Source organism: Corylus avellana, chromosome ca2 (genome assembly GCF_901000735.1).
Source record: "Corylus avellana chromosome ca2, CavTom2PMs-1.0".
Lineage (NCBI taxonomy): Eukaryota > Viridiplantae > Streptophyta > Magnoliopsida > Fagales > Betulaceae > Corylus > Corylus avellana.
The window spans coordinates 48,341,193-48,356,871 of record NC_081542.1 but is presented as its reverse complement, the minus strand read 5'-3'; the positions used below and the strand labels follow the sequence as shown (position 1 = coordinate 48,356,871).

The window sequence follows — 15,679 nt, the reverse complement described above, 5'->3', positions numbered from 1 at the left end:
TTTTCATTGTATTCACTCAAATAACCCTGTGAAATCAATTAGCCGACAGTCTTATGGAAGTGACGTCCTCTGTCGCTTTCCCTTTTGCCTTTTGTGAACTTGGGGCAAAAAGGTCATATACATTTTTTTCGCTTTTGGATTTTTTGGCCCAATAATTGGGAAAAATTTCCTAAACCCTAAAACTGGAAACTAAGAAACACATGGAATAACATCTTTTGTTTTCCCTCCCTTTTTTTTTTTTTTTTTTTTTAAAAAAAAAAAGGAAATGTTACATGTTTTTCTAGTGTTCTTTTGGTGTCCTCTTAATTATGACGTGACTTTTAAAATTATCAATAGATTAAAAGTCAATAATGATAATTTCAAATTTAACGATAATTTTAAAAGTCACATCACAATTGGGAGAACACCAGAAAAATAGTAAAAGAATATCTAGCATTTCCCTTTTGTTAAATGAGCAACGCTGCTCCTCTTCACGCTTAATTTATATTGTTCAATTCCAATTTAACGTGAAAAATCACTTAAAATACGTTAAGTGAGTGAGTGTATAGAGTAACAAGTAACTAATAACACAAAATACTTAAAATTATTTTTTTTCAAATAAAAAATGAAAAAAATACACCAACCAAGACAAGCTAAAAAAAAACATATATTAGCTGTTTTGGAACACTTTGCAGCAGTAAGAAGGCACTGTGGGAACATGTTTGGGGGGGGGGGGGCTTTTGTGAGAGAGGGGTTTGGAGATTTGGAGTATATTGTAAACTGAATCATGTGGAAAGGACGATAAAAGCAAATTTCCATGGACATTTGAGAGGGTTATTGAATTTACAGGCTGGCCTTTTCAAAGAGACGTTACTGCAGCCGCTTTTATGGTCTACTTTCATCAAGTCTTACACGTTTTGGACTTCACCTTCATCAACGTCTTTTCACGGAGGAAATGGACCCGCCTCTTCCTTCATGCCTCTCTTTTATTTCATTTTACAATTTACACCCAATTTTGCAGCATATAATAATATATAAATAATTTTTTTCTTAGCATTCTTAAAATGTTATGGGCAAGTTTCGGTGCACGTTTTAGGAGTTTAAAAGATTATTTTTTTAAAAAAAAAATACATGTTTAGTAAAAAAAATTAAAAGCGCTTTTAAGAGTTAAAAATTACCAAAACGCATTTTTGGCAGAAGTTTAAAAATAAAGCATTTACCAAAAAAAACGTTTTTTATTTATTTATTTAAAAGTTCTATTTCTCAAGTACAATCTCAAACATACTCTAAATAACATTTCTCCTTTTTTTTTTTTTTTTTAGAAAAACATACAATTTTAAAGATTGATCACATAAACAACGCTATTTTATAGATTGGACATAAATTTCTTTCAAACCAGTCTGGAGGAAATATCCTCCAACCTTTTTTTTTTTTTTTTTGAAACATATCATATTCATTCATTGATAAAAGTTGCGAGCCTAAAGCTCTTACAAACAAAGCAAAAAGCTTTGAAGTAAATCATAGTTTTGAAGTAAATCCTTCAACCTATTTAAAATAGTGTCAAGTGTCTATAAACATTTAAATGGCACATTAAATTTAGTCTAAATTAGTAAACTGTTATTAATGATATTAAGAATTTAATGTACATTTTAAATGTTTATAGACACTTTGCATTATTTTAAATGGGTTGAATGATATTTCCGGAAATTTCTGTCCAGATAGATTTTACCAAAGTTTTAATTATATTTTTAAAAAGTACATTTTCACTAAGAGTGCATTAAAATCACCTGCTCTCTTTGTTAGAATTTTCTTCATCTCTATTTTTTTTTCTTTTCTTACTTTCAAAATAAAATCATTAACAAACAGCAGAAAATACAAAATACTCAAATTTACTTTTATTTTTATATTACACCACGATATTTTTTTCAAATCAAAAACAAAAAAACACCTCACAAAACACACCAACAAACAAAACTACTATTTTTTGAAATCGCAAGTTTTAAAACCGCTAAACCACACGAAAAGCATGATTAGAGTTGCTAAACAATCTCTTCCATTGAACACAGTAATCACTTTTGGCGATAAACAAGACGTCAGTAAAGTGTAATTGACATAAGGAAAAGTGTTTGCTAGTGCTTAACACTGCCAATTGTGATTAGTAGAAAGGCAACACATTTGAAAAGTATAGTTTAAACTCATAATTGTAAAATTTTGTTCAACATAAACTTTACTGAAGTAGGCCCGGCCCACTTTGTGATCGTGACCCACCATTTTTTTTTTTTTTTTAACACTCTTTGCCCAGAGGAGTAATAATATAATATAAGTACAAGTGCCATGAATGGCCAAGGTTTCATAGTAATTATGTGACGACATATAAACTATTTGAAATTTTTCAGAGACTGGAAGTGTGAAGACACTGTCAGAGGTTGAGTGTGGTCCAATGGCAAAGAATAGGTGGATTGAATCACAAGAACAATGTTAATATCTAGAGCTATAGCCGCAATTTCCTTGAGGGAGCGTTTGCGGCTCCTTTATCATTTATGCCTCTTAGAATATTGGTTTTCGAGTGAATAGGGGTTACTGTGATAAGATATCCACGTTTATTCTCTTCCTTTATTTATATTATTTTTGCTTTAAAAAAAGAAGAAGATCTTGTTAGCTTGTGTATTGTAATCTGAAGAAGACACTCGTTTTACTTTACATAAAGTTAGTCCGACCGTAGGTATATTGTCAGTGTTTGGGTGTTAAATCTTATATTGATTCCTTACTGTATGAGAGATTATGCATTATAAGCGATTCTAAATTAGTCTTCTAGGAGGGTTAATTAAGTTGATCAACATTCAAGAAAGGAGGATACAACAACATTACCTAATGCCAGATTTGGCAGTGTTAGGAGCGAGTAAAACCTAATCCTGTAGGAAGTTTTTGGGCTTCAAATGAACAATCAATCATCTGCCTTGATGACATATTAGGTGATTGCTCTTGGGCTTTTTGACAAGAGTAATAAGAGAAAGCGAGAACTTGTTAGCTGATTGCCCATTGTATTAGTTATGATTGCTTACATGGTCACTGTCAAATAAAAAAGAAAAAGAAAAAGACAAGACAAGAATGATGTCCAGGATTCCCTTGTATAAGTTCTTCCTTTACAGAGAACAGAGAATTCCAAAAAGGTTTGGTGGGTATAAAGACTGGAATGTATAATGTTGTTCAACCACCCCACTTGGTTGCTCAGCTGATCTGGTACTGCAGAGCCAAGTTTGGTCATGCTTATTGAAATCCCGAGCTCAAACGACATGCGAATAGTCCGAGACTGAGTTAGAAGAATTTTCTAGATTGATTTAGCAAAAGGAAAGATGCTTTCAGAAAAAGGTTTGAGATTCTGAGCAATTTAAAATTGAAATTCTAATTAGGGAGGTGATGGTTGAGGACACAAAACATGATGGTTGACCCACCATTTAGTGGTTGCTTCCCTTTGTTACAACTCACAAACTTTTAGTGAATTGACAAAGTGCTGGATCCTGTAATAGTTTAGAGGATTCTCTTCGCTAGTAAACTAATAAAATTCCTACTCATCCACTTTTGTTTACTATATAGATAAGAGAAATGATATTCACCACGCTTTCATTTTACTTTGTTGATATGGTATTTACAATTGACAATAAACCTACATACGATAAGCGTTCCAATACGAGAAAATCCTAGCCCAAGATAAAATCGGGCTGGGCTAAGGTTGCGAGCTCTATAGTTGACATGCTATGGGAAAGAGTATTACTTTACACACAATAAAGTTTTTTAAATTCAGTCTATTCAGCTATTACGTGTGATTTTTATATGTATTTTTTTTTTCATATATTTAAAGAACACATGTCAAATAGACTTTGATTTGAAGAATTTTCTCCTACCCCATTTAAACGAAAACTCTGTGGTTTCACACATGGTTTGGAGAGTGCAACAAATCTAGTTTAGGACTAATTATTGCATGTATGAATCATCGTTTTATCCTTTTCTAAATCTTATTTAGGGTTGGCTTAGTGATTTTAAGACTTAAGGCAATTAATTTAGATAACGCCTTTTTTATATTTAAATTATTTTTATTTTAAATCATTCTTCTTGCTTTTTGTCCTTAATTTTTTTTTTTTCAAATAACTTGCAAAATTCATCTCTATTGGGAGATATTTAATTTCAACAAATGTCATATTTTTTATATTGAGATACGTATAATTATTTTTGCGTAGAACTTAATTTGTACAAAACAAAATTTACTTTATTCTAAACATTATTTTAATGAATGAATTTAGCCAGTATGGTGGTTATATTCATGTGAAATTATAAGTTTAGTAAATGCTTTAAGGGTGTAATTAATGTGACTTTCTATTTTTGTATTTCTTTTCCGGAACAGGATCCTCTCCAGAACTGGATAATATCCAGTTAGTTATAGTGGAATGAGTGTTTTTGTCTTTTCACTTTTTGAGATGACAAAAATACCCCTTCAATATAACTAACTGGATATTATCCGGTTCATTTGAACTGAAGAGAACCTTAATTCTTCTTTTCCTCTTGAGATCCTCTAGAATTCCTTTTAAATTTGAGATTCTCAAATTTATAAATCTCAATCGTTCATTTTATTTAAGCGTCTAAAATAAGCTATGTTTTAGCATTTAATGAGGAAACTATCCTCAAAGAATTTAATAAGCCATGTTTGCTCGTTAAATGTTGAAACATGATTTATTTTAGACGCTTAGATAAAATGTACAGCTAAGATTTATGAATTTAAAAATCTCAAATTAAAAAAAATAAAAAATAAAAAAATTAGGGAATCTTCCAAAGTCTTAATATCTTAAAATTCAGTTATCAGTTTTTCACCGTAATTGAGGCCTTAATTAAAGAGCCTTGAAACTTTTGTCATAATATTACTTTTTGACCTTAATTAAAGAGCATTGACTAACCCTTTTTTTTTTTTGTGTGTGTAATAACTTAGGCTTTAATTTTGTTTTTATAAAAAAAAAAAAAAACTTAATGATAGTATCTTTACTTGAGGCCTTATTGCCTATTTCGCCTAGGATTTGGATCCCCTCCAATTACTAGAAAAATGAATTTTTCATTTTTTGAAATCCTAGCCGTCATTTCATTCTAAGGGTTCAAGTTATGCCACATATCCACCAATATCAAAACCTTAAAATAACACAACCACACTGAATTAAAAAATTAATTATTTAAAAAAAAAAAAATGAAAAAGACAACTCTCCAAAGAGAAGAAGCCACCCTAGAGGGAGGTGAAGGCGGCTCGCCTCCACCCCCACCCATTTAGGATGGCGCGTAGCCACCCCCATGGCATAGGGATGGTTGTGCGGCACCCCAGATCTGTTGGGGGTAGCCACGTGGCCCATAAAATAACACAATCACACTGAATTAAAAAATTAATTAATTATTATTATTTTTTTAAAAAAAACAAACAAAATGAAAAAAAAAAAACAACAACAACAACTCTCCAAGGAGGAGAAGCCTCCCATGGCTTAGGGGTGCACCACCCTGATTTGCTTGGAGTGGCTGCGCACCACCCCATGGACTAGGGGTGGCCTTGCGCCATTCTAGATGGGTGGAGGTGGCAGCGAGTTGCCCCCACCTTCCTTTAGGGTGGCTTCTCTTCTTTGGAGGGTTGTCTTTTTCATTTTATTTTATTTAAAAAAAAAAAATTAATTTTTTAATTTAGATTTGATATATAAGCTAGTGTGATTGTGTTTGTTTTTGAGTTTTGATATTGGTAATATGTGACATACCTTATACCTTTAGATGCAAATGACCGCTAAAATTTCATAAAATAGAAACTCAATTTTCTAGTAATTGGAGGGGATCCAAATCCTTTCTCCTAAGCATTCTGCCGGCCTACAATAACAAGAGACGAGAGACTTGCAATTCCAATATTAAATCTAAAAGAGAATAACTTCTATAGGGTCTTGGTACATATCAAGGCCTTTATGCCCTCCAATAAGAAGACGACACATCAACGTGAAACACTATAACAAAAATATGGTGTTCCATCTAATTTTCTTTTAGAATACCTAAAACAAAACACCTTCTAGAATAAATTTTTTATATTTTTCTCTAAAACCATCCCAGCCACCAACCTACCGGAGGAGACCCCGCCGGAAACAATGCCGGAGACAACGCCGGCCGATACAGAGAAAGCCGAAGATAACGCCGTTTGGTATAGAAAACGTTGGGTAAGAACGGTGCTCTGTTAAGGAACCAATAGAGTCTGTTTTATAGTTGTTCTTATCTTTTAGTATTATCCTTATAGTTGTTCTTATCTCTTCTCTTTAGTGTTCTAGTTGTATTTGTTTTACTTATTTGTATTGAATTAGGTCTCCTAGTTTGTATCAAGTTTGGGTTTGTCAAACTTGATTACAATTGTAACTCTTTGCCTATATATACAATGAGAACGAAGCTGAGACTTCATTCCGCCAAAAGCAATTTTCTTTGCTTTCTTTCATGGTATCAGAGCCTTACGGTTCATACCCCTCTCAATAAGATCCTTGACCCTCTCAAATTTTTGGGCCTTCTTCAACGGAATCAGCTTCTTCTCCAGGCAAATTCGCAGCTCTTCTTGCTGCCCTCAGATCACCTTTTCTCTTGCCGCACCTGCTGTACTGCACCAACATTGCCGCACTGCACCAGATTGCCGCACCTACTTTCTTTCTTCTTGCTGCACCAAATTACAGCCTCATTGCTGTTCTTCTCCTTGCCGCACTAGACCATAGCCGCATCTCCTTGCCGTGTCCTTGATACTGCACTCATGACGCAATCCAGCGACGCTGCTCTATCCTTCACAATGCCAAACATTGCGCATCTCTGTCAATCCAAGCTCGATGACAGCAACTATCTCGGATGGGTATTTCAATTTAAGCCCATCCTCAAAACTAACGGCTTGATGGGCATTGTTGATGGCTCTGAGCCATGCCCACCAAAGCTTATTCCATCTTCTCCGGACAAAACTACTCCTGATGTCCCAAATCCAGAATATATTCTCTGGGAAAAGAAAGACCAATGTATTCTCAGTTGGTTCATTGCAACCTTAACTGCTCCACTTGTGCCTACTATTTATGGGTGTAAAACCTCCAATCAAGTATGGAAAACCCTTGCCACTCGTTATGCTTCTCCATCAAGGTCTCACGTCACTCAATTGAGACGCCAACTTCAGACTCTCAGACAAGGTAATAATCCATGTGTTACCTTTATTCGAAGTGCAAAATCCTTGGCTGACCAGCTAGCTATCGCCGGCAGCCCCATCACCGATGATGACCTTGTATCCTACATCATTGGTGGATTAAGCTCCACCTACAATTCTTTTGTCATGACCTACTCCATGATAACAAAGAATACCACTATGTCTCTTGAAGAATTTCAGTCTGAATTACTTGGACACGAGCAACTCATTGAACATCAGGCTGCCATTGATGAACCACAATCCTTTGCCATGACGGCTCAGAAGCCAGGTTACAAACAGAGATTCAACAACCAAAGGAAACATTTCTCCAATTACAGAAATTCCTATCCCTCAAAGAAGACTTTCAACGGATCTCCTGGTATACTCCCAACCCCTGCTTTCTCCCAAGGAAAAACTATTACTGGAAGCACTAGCAACTACACTCCAAGAAGCAATTCTCCCAACAACTACACTCCAAGGAGAAATAACTACACTACAAGGAGAAATTCTCAACCTGGCATCCTCTCATCCAACAAACCTCTTTGTCAGATATGTGGCCGCTCCAATCATCAAGCATTGGACTGCTTTCATCGCATGGATTATTCATTCCAAGGACGACATCCACCATCTGAACTTGCTGCAATGGTTTCCCAATCCAACGATCTACAAGATGAAGATGAATGGCTTGCTGACAGTGGAGCCAATACTCACATCACTAATGACTTGGAAAATCTAACTCTGCAGCAACCATATCAGGGTAATGAGACAGTAGCAGTAGGTAATGGTAATGGACTTGGTATCTCCCACACTGGCTCTTCCTCTTTTCTTCGCTCAAATCAACTCCTACATCTTAAAAATATCTTACATTGTCCTGATGCTACAACAAATTTACTTTCAATAAATAAATTTTTTCGTGACAATAATTGTCATTTTAAACTAACTGATACCTATTTCTTGATTAAGGACAACCTCACAGGGAAGATCCTCCTACAAGGGGCAAGTGAAGATGGTCTCTACCCATTAAGGCTACAACACTTCACCAAAAATAAAGTTAGAGCATTTACTGGGAAAATTGGGATCAGGGTGTCTTCTTCAGTTTGGCACAACCGCTTAGGGCATCCAAGTCATCAAATCTTGCAGCATCTGCTTCACAACTACTACCTTCCTGTGTCTTCAGTTAAGTCGAGTCAATCTATTTGTGTTTCATGTCAATTAGGAAAGAGCAAAAAATTACCCTTTATTGAGTCAAGTCGTATTATCACTGCTCCATTGGAGCTTATTCATAGTGATGTATGGATTTCTCCTTTATCTTCAATCAATGGAAGCAAATGTTATGTTATCTTTATTGATGATTTCTCTAGATACACCTGGCTATTTCCTCTAAAACTCAAATCAGATGTTTTTGAAACCTTTGTTAAATTCAAGTGCTTGATAGAAAATTTATTTTCCCTTAAAATTAAATAACTTCAAACAGATGGGGGTGGTGAATACACCTCTCATAACTTTACTAAATTTCTGTCAACACATGGTGTTCTTCATCGAGTCACATGTCCACATACATCTCAACAAAATGAAGTTTCAGAAAGAAAACATAGGCATATCATTGAATCTGGTCTTAGTCTCCTAGCTCAATCCCACCTTTCTTCTAAATACTGGGTTGAAGCTGTCAGTACTGCCGTGTATCTCATCAATAGATTGCCTACCCCTACTCTCCAAAATTCAAGTCCTTTCACCAAACTCTACAATAAGGAGCCAGACTACACCTTTTTAAAAACTTTTGGTTGTGCTTGTTATCCTCTCTTAAGACCCTATGCCAAACACAAATTGGAATTCAGAAGCAAACAATGCATCTTCCTTGGATATTGTACCCACCAAAAGGGTTACAAGTGCCTTGATCCCATCTCCAATCGTGTATATGTCTCTAGACATGTTATTTTTGATGAATTGGTGTTCCCTGCACAGAATAGAGCAGCATCTTCATCCCCTAACGGATCAGATCCTTCCCCTACAGGTATTGTTCTTGATCATTCTCATTTTTACTCTATGAATAATTCTGACTCTAATACTGTTCAGACCTCACCCCCAATCACCTTGCCTTCCCCAGCACAAGTACCTATTCTAAACACTCCCCTGACTACCCCTACTGCCGAATTACTACCACCTACCCCTGATCCTATCCCCCACCTAGATCAATCCTTACTTCAGCTTTTGCCTGCACCTACTGAACCAGCCTCTCCTCATATTGTCACAAGATCTATGACTGGAAACTCCAAACCTAAGTCTTTTCCCAACTATCAGCTATTCCTATCCTTAAAATCAACCAAGCATCCACTAAAATCCTTTCATGCTACACACTTGCCTTCTATCCCTACCACATTTGCTCAGGCTGTTTCTAACCCTAAATGGTTTGCTGCAATGGAAAGTGAACTTCAAGCTTTAGTTGACAATGGTACTTGGTCTCTCTGCCCTAGATCTTCACATCGAAACATCATCAAGAATAAGTGGGTTTTTCGGCTAAAGGAAAAATCAGATGGTACTATTGAAAGATACAAGGCAAGACTAGTGGCTAAGGGTTTCCAACAAAGAGATGGTATTGACTACACTGAAACCTTCAGTCCAGTTATAAAACCAGCCACTATACGGATCCTACTATCCTTAGCAATCCACTACAATTGGCCCCTCAAGCAATTGGATGTCTCTAATGCCTTCCTTCATGGTTACTTGAATGAAGAAGTCCTCATGGAGCAGCCTACTGGTTTTGTTGATGCAGCTTTTCCAGATCATGTTTGTAAGCTCAAAAAGGCCCTCTATGGTCTAAAGCAAGCCCCACGAGCTTGGTTTCATAGATTGTCACAAGCTCTTCTCCATCTTGGTTTTGTTGGATCCTTAGTAGATACCTCTCTTTTTATGCTTCATCAAGGCTCTGTTCATATTTACATACTGATATATGTTGATGATATCATAGTAACAGGTACAGATTCATCTATCATGGAGACTCTCATCCACGGCCTTCAAATGGAATTTAAGTTGAAAGATCTTGGTTGCCTTTCATACTTCCTAGGCATCCATGTCCTTCGTGACAAAACTGGCTTGCATCTAAATCAAGGTAAATACATTATTGATTTACTTGATCGTGTGCAAATGCTTGGAGCAAAGCCCTATGCCGCACCCTGCACTTCAGGCAAGAAGCTCACCAAGCTTGATGGTGATACTCTACCAGATCCCACAACCTATCGTCATATCATTGGAGCTCTACAATACTGCACACTCACAAGACGTGACATAGCCTACACTGTCAATCAATTGTGTCAATTTCTCCATTGTCCAACTACAGAACATATGAAGGCTGCTAAAAGAGTTCTAAGGTATCTCAAAGGCACACCAGATCATGGTCTTCACTTCACTTCAGGTCCTCTTCAACTTCAGGCATACTGTGACTCTGACTGGGCAGGGGATCCTCTTGATCGCAGATCCACTACAGGGTATTGTGTTTTCTTCGGCTCCAACTTAGTATCTTGGCATGCCAAGAAGCAGCCTGTTGTCTCGAGATCTAGCACCGAGGCTGAATATCGTGCAATGGCCATTACAGCTGCTGAACTCTCATGGTTTCGAATGCTATTCAAAGAATTGCAAGTTTCTCTCCATGATCCTCCTGTACTCTGGTGTGATAACATAGGAGCTATTGCTTTAGCTTCTAATCCCATCTACCATGCTCGTACCAAGCATATAGAAGTTGACTACCACTTCATCCGTGAGAAAATTCTTCACAAAGATCTTTGTGCTAGCTACATCCCAACTCAAGATCAATGTGCTGATATCTTTACAAAGGGCCTTACCTCCTCTCGATTTCTTTTCCTCAGAGACAAACTCATGGTTACTCCCCCTCCCATTCGTTTGAGGGGGGCTGTTAAGGAACCAATAGAGTCTGTTTTATAGTTGTTCTTATCTTTTAGTATTATCCTTATAGTTGTTCTTATCTCTTCTCTTTAGTGTTCTAGTTGTATTTGTTTTACTTATTTGTATTGAATTAGGTCTCCTAGTTTGTATCAAGTTTGGGTTTGTCAAACTTGATTACAATTGTAACTCTTTGCCTATATATACAATGAGAACGAAGCTGAGACTTCATTCCGCCAAAAGCAATTTTCTTTGCTTTCTTTCGCTCCTCTTCCTTCTCTCCAGTGCCCCTCTCTCTCACCAGTGGCAACAGAGAAATTTTTTTTTCTCTGCTGCCGGTGCTCCCTCTCCCTCTCCCGGTGCAATACTTGTTCTTTGTTGATTGTTTTCGCTCTAGTTTTGGATTTATTTACTTGATTCTATCTGTGGGTGGTTTGTGTTTGTTACCCTGGATAATGATGGGAAAAGGAAAGATCTGGGGACTAAAGATGTTTAATTTGTTGCCGAGTAAAAACAAAAAAGAAGAGAGAATTCTCTCGAGTTGTACTGAGTGACTTGTTTGGATTTTGAACAAAATCTATAGAATTCATTCAATGTTGGGTCTTTTTTGTCTTGTTGCTTTTTCTCGCTATTCTCGAAACCCAAACAAGTAGAGGCCCTGAGTTGTCTGATACCTTCCCGGCAACTAAATTGGGGGATTTGAATGAGTTCTCACGAAGGTAGTGAAAATTACGGAAATGGTTAGGTCCCAGCTGGGGCCGCTCCGCTGAGCCGGGGGTTGTAACCATCTAACGTCCGACATAACTTATCTGCCGCCGGTGAGAGAGAGAAGCACTGGAGAGAGGGAGGAGGAGCACCGTTCTGATCCGGTGTTTTCTATACCGGACGACGTCATCTCCGGCTTTCTCTGTACTGGCCGGCGTTGTCTCCGGCAGCAGGTTGGAGGCTGGGATAGTTTTGGAGAAAAATATGAAAAGTTTATTCTATAAGATGTTTTGTTTTAGGTATTTTAAAAAAAAAATTAGGTGGAACATCATATTTTTTTTATAGTGTTCCACGCTGATGTGTCGCCTTCTTATTAGAGGGCACAAAGACCTTGGTTTGTGCCAAGACCCTATAGAAGTTATTCTCCAAATAAAAACCGTCATATCTTACGATTCCGATTCCGATATCAAATGAAAACAAGCAGACCAATTGGGCTTTATGCTACTGTCTTCCAATGAAACACAAGATGAACACAAAATTGGCAATAAACATCCAAAATTGCAAATTACAGACTACACATAATCCTATTCCACCCACAGACTACTGATCCCAGACAATCTCATCTAGAAACCAAGAAAGCAGATTCCTTCATCTGAAGGAAACTCTTACAAGAATAACACAAAAACAAAGACACTTCCATACCAACGATATACAAAACACTCTAGCCTCTAAATGCCATTGGCACATCTAAGTACCAATTCTGCTGGGCCGCAACCAATGATAGTTTATGATGGAACTCCGGGTTCACCTCCATGGCTCCATCCTTTGCCTACCGACTTTCTTCTATTTACGATTTTTGATTATATTATTTCCGATTCACATCACCGGAGAGCGTTCACAAAAGCCATCAAGGAATCAACATCCCTCTTCTCCGTTGGATACTTTATTGGCCGAGAATTGTATTTGGGGAAGAAAAGTATTGTGGGGAAGCTTCCTAGTTGCAGTTCTTGCTGGGCATACTCCTTGTGCTCACCATCTGCTCTGAACTTTCCCACCTTCACCCCACTCCCTGCCAACTTATCGGCCAACTCAACATATGATTCTTCCATTGCCTGTTCAAAATTCAAACAAAATCCGATTAGAGTAATCCAGGAAGGAGAAGTAAAAGAATTTTGAAATAGTCTGAAACATTATTTACCTGGCAGAAGGGGCACCATGGCGCATAGAGCACGACAATCCATGGTTCTTTTCGGTTCTCCAAGCGTGCCAAATTCTCGATTCCGGCCCTGCTCAAGGTAACCAGATTCTGGGTGTTGAAAATATCAGGAACCGTGGCTGTGGTTCCATTAGCATGGAGTGCTCCATTTCCATTACCATTTACGTTTTCATCCTTAATGTTTCCCTTGTGGAGGCCGCACTCTTTGGCCTTGGCGTCCTCCCACCACCACCTTCCTTCCCTCTCATGCTGCCCTGGCAGGACAGCCCTCGTACACGGCTCACAACCGATTGAGACATATCCTTGTGAATGCAATGAATTCACAGGCACATTCATGGCACGGAGGAAGTTCCATATGTCTTGACCCTGAACATTTGCCACCGGATTCCACTTCACCAGGCTACCACTCCCTCCATCCAATCCCTCAAAAACTGGGTCCACCTGAACAACCGGAATCTCAGACCTAGTACCCGGAGATTGATCTTTTCTTTGGCCGGTGATCCAGGCACGGAGACCCTTAAGCGCCCTCCTCAGGGGTCTCACCTTCCTCACACGGCAGCACTCCTGGTGCCCATCTTCATAAAAGGAAAACAAACCCTTGCTCCTTACTAATCCCTGAACTTCAACAGCATCAGGAAACATGTATTCAATGCGGATGCCATAGTGCTTCTCCACCGCGTCAAAGAATTGATAAGTTTCTGGGTTTAGCCTCCCAGTATCCAGGCTGAAGACCCTAAATGGTCGCCCGGTTAAATGTGCATACTCGATCAAAGCAACATCTTCAGCACCACTGCAGAAATAAATAACAATGTGTTTACTAATCAGATTGTTTCAATGGCAAAAATTTCAATTCAGAAATGCTATGTAAGAGTGATGCTGCAATTACAGTTGGTTAAATCACCCCTTATCTGAAATATTTTAATTGCAATGAAAGGTAAAGAGTCGAGCAATTAAATCTCCGGTTATCTCGAAAAATTTAAGCTAATAGAAAATAATTGATTTAATCACCTAATTAACAATTTAAATCAATTTAATAGCCGCTAAAAAGGTCTAGCATTTTTCATGTAATCAGTGCAGAGAAATACAATCGTTTAACCAAAACTCTCTGCTTATCTTATGAACTAACACAAAAGTTAATCGAATTGAACAAAGAGAAATCCTACCTGAACGCAATCGCAATGTCGTTGCCGAACTGCTCGAGGGCTCTATCCATGATTTCAAGAGGAGAAGCATTCTCCAGCTCTTTAGCCAATTGCTCATAGTCCTCTACCTCTACCTCTACTTTCTCCACCACTTCTGCAAAATTATTCAAAATAAGAAAAAAATTAACACAATCAGAATTTTCACACAACTCATTATTATCATTAATTTAATCCTCAACTAATCAATCGATGATGATGATGCACAAAACTCACCAGGGGCAACGGTAGTTGCTGCGAAAGGAACAACCGAATCGCTCCGCTTAGGCTCGGCGTTGACCGGTCTGACCGAGCACCGTCTCCGAGAGAAATTCATAGCCCGCTCCGATAGCCGAAACGAACCAATTTGTGGAGCTGAAAACCGAAACACACAAACCACACGCCTTAGACATAATTCACGAGAAATAATTTTTTCTCTCTTAAGCGACGCCGTTTCATTTCAGTTTTTCAAACTGAAATTCAACGAAACCAAGCAGTTACAGCTACATTACGATTGATCAAACAAAATCTAACGCATGTGAAAAATCGAAAAAAAAAAAAAAAAAAATGATGTACCTTTGAGTTCATAGGAAGAACTGGAAAATGGAAAGCCAGAGCCAGATACAGCGGCGGAAGATGAAGAAGTAACAGCGAACGCCATTTGAGAATTTTTCTAAGAAGCTTTTCTTTTTTAATTTCTGAATCTAATGTTTTTCTCTTTCTCTGGTGTTTGTTAGTCCGGAATCAGTTGAAAGGCTTAAATAAGGGCCTGAGAAAGGAGGGAGTTTTGCGGTTCATTGAACCTGGACGCTATTCCGACACTAGGCCGCCTTTGTCGAATTTCCACGTGGCCCATTCTCATTGGGTTGGTCTCTTTCGCGTCGCTCAGCGATTTCGTCACGTCCCTTGCCCCAGGCAGGCAAAAGCCGTGGTCAATTTCTGAGATTCTTCTGGGTGGTTTCTCGGTCACATGATTATTAATGTAATGTCGATGATTCTGGAAAATTTAGGACCGTAGATTTGGATTGTCGGGATTCTAATTTACTTGGGTCCCGTTAGATAATGGCTCCCTGATTTATGTGATCGGTCAAGGAAGTGCAATAAAAGGAAATTCAATTCAAATTAATCATTTTAATTGAGTGGTTTTTTGTTTGGGTTGCCAACCCATATTTTGTTGTAATTCTCTTTTTTCCCTTTCCTTATTTGAATAGAAAAAAAAAAAAAAAAAAAAAAATACTGCATTACATAAACATTAAAAGTAAAATTAGAATGATAGTCGGAGTGCTCCGAAAACTAAACCTGATGGCCGGTCATTTATGAGAGCTAGTCGAAGACTCAGAGAGTAATCCTAATACAAAACAATAGTAAAGTAATAAAGAAAAATGATAAAAATCATTATGTTGTACAAAAAATTTGTAAATTAATCATTAAATTTATAGAATCCGCATGAATTCCATAAATCTAATAATAGATTTGCAAAAAGAGTGAATCTGGACGGAATGA

At 37.6% G+C, this 15,679-nt stretch overlaps 1 protein-coding gene across 1 annotated transcript; it reads right to left on the bottom strand.

The window, feature by feature from the left end:
* Positions 1-12,224: 12,224 nt before the first annotated feature.
* Positions 12,225-14,898, bottom strand: LOC132172106 (5'-adenylylsulfate reductase 1, chloroplastic-like). Its single transcript, XM_059583555.1, has 5 exons — positions 14,753-14,898; positions 14,414-14,551; positions 14,162-14,294; positions 12,981-13,788; positions 12,225-12,894 (listed from the first exon to the last, which is right to left on the bottom strand). The coding sequence occupies exons 1-5, from the start codon at positions 14,835-14,837 to the stop codon at positions 12,664-12,666; spliced, it is 1,395 nt and encodes a 464-aa protein (XP_059439538.1). The 5' UTR covers positions 14,838-14,898; the 3' UTR covers positions 12,225-12,663.
* Between the last annotated feature and the right edge of the window lie 781 nt (positions 14,899-15,679).